Source organism: Diabrotica undecimpunctata, chromosome 6, assembly GCF_040954645.1.
Source record: "Diabrotica undecimpunctata isolate CICGRU chromosome 6, icDiaUnde3, whole genome shotgun sequence".
Lineage (NCBI taxonomy): Eukaryota > Metazoa > Arthropoda > Insecta > Coleoptera > Chrysomelidae > Diabrotica > Diabrotica undecimpunctata.
The window spans coordinates 49,003,744-49,007,182 of NC_092808.1; the positions used below are offsets into that span (position 1 = coordinate 49,003,744).

General features: G+C 30.1%; 1 protein-coding gene across 1 annotated transcript; it reads left to right on the forward strand.

The window, feature by feature from the left end:
* The first annotated feature begins 892 nt into the window (after nt 1–892).
* LOC140444335 (uncharacterized) lies at nt 893–2,480 on the forward strand. The gene is made up of 3 exons (XM_072536085.1): nt 893–1,563; nt 1,619–2,347; nt 2,397–2,480. Exons 1-3 carry the CDS (start codon nt 1,069–1,071, stop codon nt 2,478–2,480), a joined length of 1,308 nt encoding a protein of 435 aa, XP_072392186.1. The 5' UTR covers nt 893–1,068.
* Nucleotides 2,481–3,439: the final 959 nt, after the last annotated feature.

Here is a 3,439-nt window from a genome sequence, read left to right on the forward strand (position 1 = left end):
TAGTATGTAATTATTTTTATATGAGCGTATCATTGATGTTCAAATAAGACAAAAAAGATACACAAAACCTAAATAAAATATATTTCAATCTGATTTAAATAATAATAAATATAACACCATAAAAAGCTCTTAAAGTCATAACATATCTCCATTTTACCTTTTTTGAAAACATCAATGATACGCTCAAATAAAAATAATTATATACTAATGACAGTAAACCATGAGATATCAGATATCAACTTTTATTTGTCAGTTCATTAATGTCTGTGTCCCGTTTTACGTTTTGGTAAGTCAATATATACATATTTTACAATAACTGTTTGTTCTTATACATGTACATTATACATAGAATCTTGACAAAGGCAAGGATTTGATGCCGAAACGTTGATTGCTATGGGAAATAAAATCTAGTTCCACAAGTAATATATATTTTATTGAACCTAAACCCAAGAAATACTAATTTTATATTTATAAATATATATATATATATATATATATATATATATATATATATATATATATATATATATATATATATATATATAGCGTTGATTACGTTCTTCACAAACACCCGTTGTTCGTTTTATTTTAAAAATATTATAATAGTTCATTTTCAGTAAGTTCATATCTTTTTCCTACAATAATTTTGTTTCTTTCTCATATTTTTAGAAACTTAAAAATCAAAAAAGTTACTTTAAACAAAAGTTCTTTATCAAATAATTCCTTCCATCAAGGATTAGCAGAAACATCTACTTTACCTAGTTGTAGTGTCGATTCGTAAGTAACCCTTTTACAAATGACTATATTTTATGATACCTAATTGGTAATAGTATTGAATACTTAGTAAAGTAAGTAAATACAGTGTTCATGACCTTACATATAATTTGTTTATGGTCAAAACATTACCAAGGTTTTACTCTTAAATAATAATAATAACAAATAATATCATTTGCAGAAAATACTTTAAATTTTATCGTTATTTCTAGTGACAGCTCTCATTCTCAGTCAATTGAAATTGCATCTCAGCAAAAACCATATTTTTCGGTAGAAGGTAGAAGAATAGTGGACATGAACTTTTTCATTAAATCGATTCAAGGTTTGAATGATCATTCTCCATTTTCATGCAACTTTTCTTATATGGAGATTATCAAAGAAAAAATGGACGGACTGATAAGTACATTGACTTTTAAATGTAAAATGTGCAATATTGAAAAGGAGATAGCAACAGAGGATTCTGGTAACAATTCAATGAACTTGAATGTAGCACAAGTGATGGCTACTATATCCACAGGGTCTGGTTATTCAGACATACAGCAGCAACACGCTGCATTAAATATACCTGTGATGTCCTACAGGCAGTATGCAAAACATACGGAGACAGTTGCAGATATCATCTGCCAAACACTTTGTGATTCCATAGAAGAGGCTGGACGGGAGGAATTAGCTTTAGCCAAAGAAATTGGTGAAGTAGATTCCGACGGAAATGGGTTAATAACCGTTATAGCTGATGGTGCTTGGTCCAAAAGATCGTATAAAGTAAACTACGATGCTTCTTCAGGTGTAGTAAGTGTGTTGTATTGACAAGATAGACAATCTTTCTATATATTTTGTTTTTTAGGCTTGCATAGTCGGTGCCAAAACTGGAAAGATTTTATTTGTTGCTACAAGAAATAAATACTATATTATATGCGCGAGAGCTGCAACAAAAAATGAAACAGTTAAATCCCATACATGTTCTAAAAATTGGGAAGGATCATCCACGTCCATGGAAACTGATATAATAGTTGAAGGTTTTAAAAGAAGTGTGGAGATGCATCGATTAAAATACATACAGTTAGTGGGCGATGGAGATAGTAGTGTATATAATTCATTATGCATTAAAAAACCATATGGTCCAAATATTTTAATAAAAAAAATTGAATGCATAAATCACCTTTTACGCAATTATTGCAGTAGATTAAGAGATTTGGCAGCAAAAAAAATTTCAACTAAAATGAAACCTGTGGCGCCAGAACTAAGAAAACGTTTGTCTAGTAATATACTAAGATTAAGACTAGGAATCAAAACAGCGATAGCCTACAGAAGAAATGAAACAAATAATATAGAAATTCAAATGAAAAACCTAATAAAAGACATAAAAAATTGTCCGTACCATGTCTTTGGACAACATACAAACTGCGATCAATATTTTTGTAAAGGATCCAAAGAAAACGAAATAAACTTTGTTATCAAATTAGAAGAATGCGGATTATTGAATGACATTCTCTCGTGTGGGAACAGACTAATTCAACATACTCATAGCTTATTATTGAATATGAATAATAATGCAGCAGAAACATATAACTCTGTGATTTCAAAGTTTGTTGGGGGTAAAAGAATTAATTTTGTTTTGAGAGGTAGCTACGATACACGGTGTAAAGCTGCAGCGATATCATTCAACGAAAGAGAACATTACTTTAGCGACCTACATAAGAAAATGACCATGAAAAGTCCAGGAAAATATACAAACAAATACATCGATCAAATCAAAAGAGTAAGGAACAAAAGAAGACTGCGTAGAGAATTACACCCAGTAATAAAGAAAAAAAGAAAAATTGCACATGCTGATAAAAATTACGGTGCATTAGATATAGAAATACCAACAAGCGAGAAAGAGAGTTTTTTGGAATCCTTACAAAAAAGTAATGAGGAGATTGCAAAAATAGAACAATCTACCAGGGGTCAATCTACAAATTTTTTGTGGAAAGAATACAGGCATAATCGTTTAACAGCCTCTAATTTTGGAATTGTATGCAAATTGAGGAAATCTACAAATCCTGCAAACACCACAAAAAAAATATTGTTTTCAGATTTTCACGGATCTGCTGCTACAAGGTGGGGACAAGATCATGAGGCAATTGCAAAACTGGAATTTGAAGCAAAATATAATTTAAAAGTACGCGAATGTGGATTATTCATTTCTGCAGAAAATCCGTTTCTTGCAGCGAGTCCGGATGGCATTATTGATGACGATCATATCGTAGAAGTAAAATGCCCCTATTCGGCTTGTAAGTTGACCCCAGAAGAGGCTGTTAAATTAAAAAAAATTAAATACCTAACACACGAAGAAAATACGTTAAAATTAAAACACACCGACAATTATTTTTATCAAGTTCAAGGACAGCTAGCAATAGCTCAGAAAAAATATTGCTACTTTATTGTTTGGACACCTATGGGTTTTATTGTTGATAAGGTACGTATTTATATTAGTTTATAAACGTATTAGAAACCTTTTTTTTCATGTCAGAATTTTTAAGATATTCAAACAATATTTTTATGATTACTATTATTATTATTTATGTATCATTATTTATCGTATACTTAATACTGATACCTGCACATACTAAACTACAACAACTAATAAATATTTTCTAATTGTAGATAGAAGCCAAGCCGGAAT

Coding starts and splice junctions, on each gene's coding strand:
- LOC140444335 (XM_072536085.1), top strand. CDS start 1,069: ATGAACTTTTTCATTAAATCGATTCAAGGTTTGAATGATCATTCTCCA. Junction 1,564..1,618: donor ACGATGCTTCTTCAGGTGTA/GTAAGTGTGTTG, acceptor TTTGTTTTTTAG/GCTTGCATAGTCGGTGCCAA. Junction 2,348..2,396: donor CAGCAGAAACATATAACTCT/GTGATTTCAAAG, acceptor TTGTTTTGAGAG/GTAGCTACGATACACGGTGT.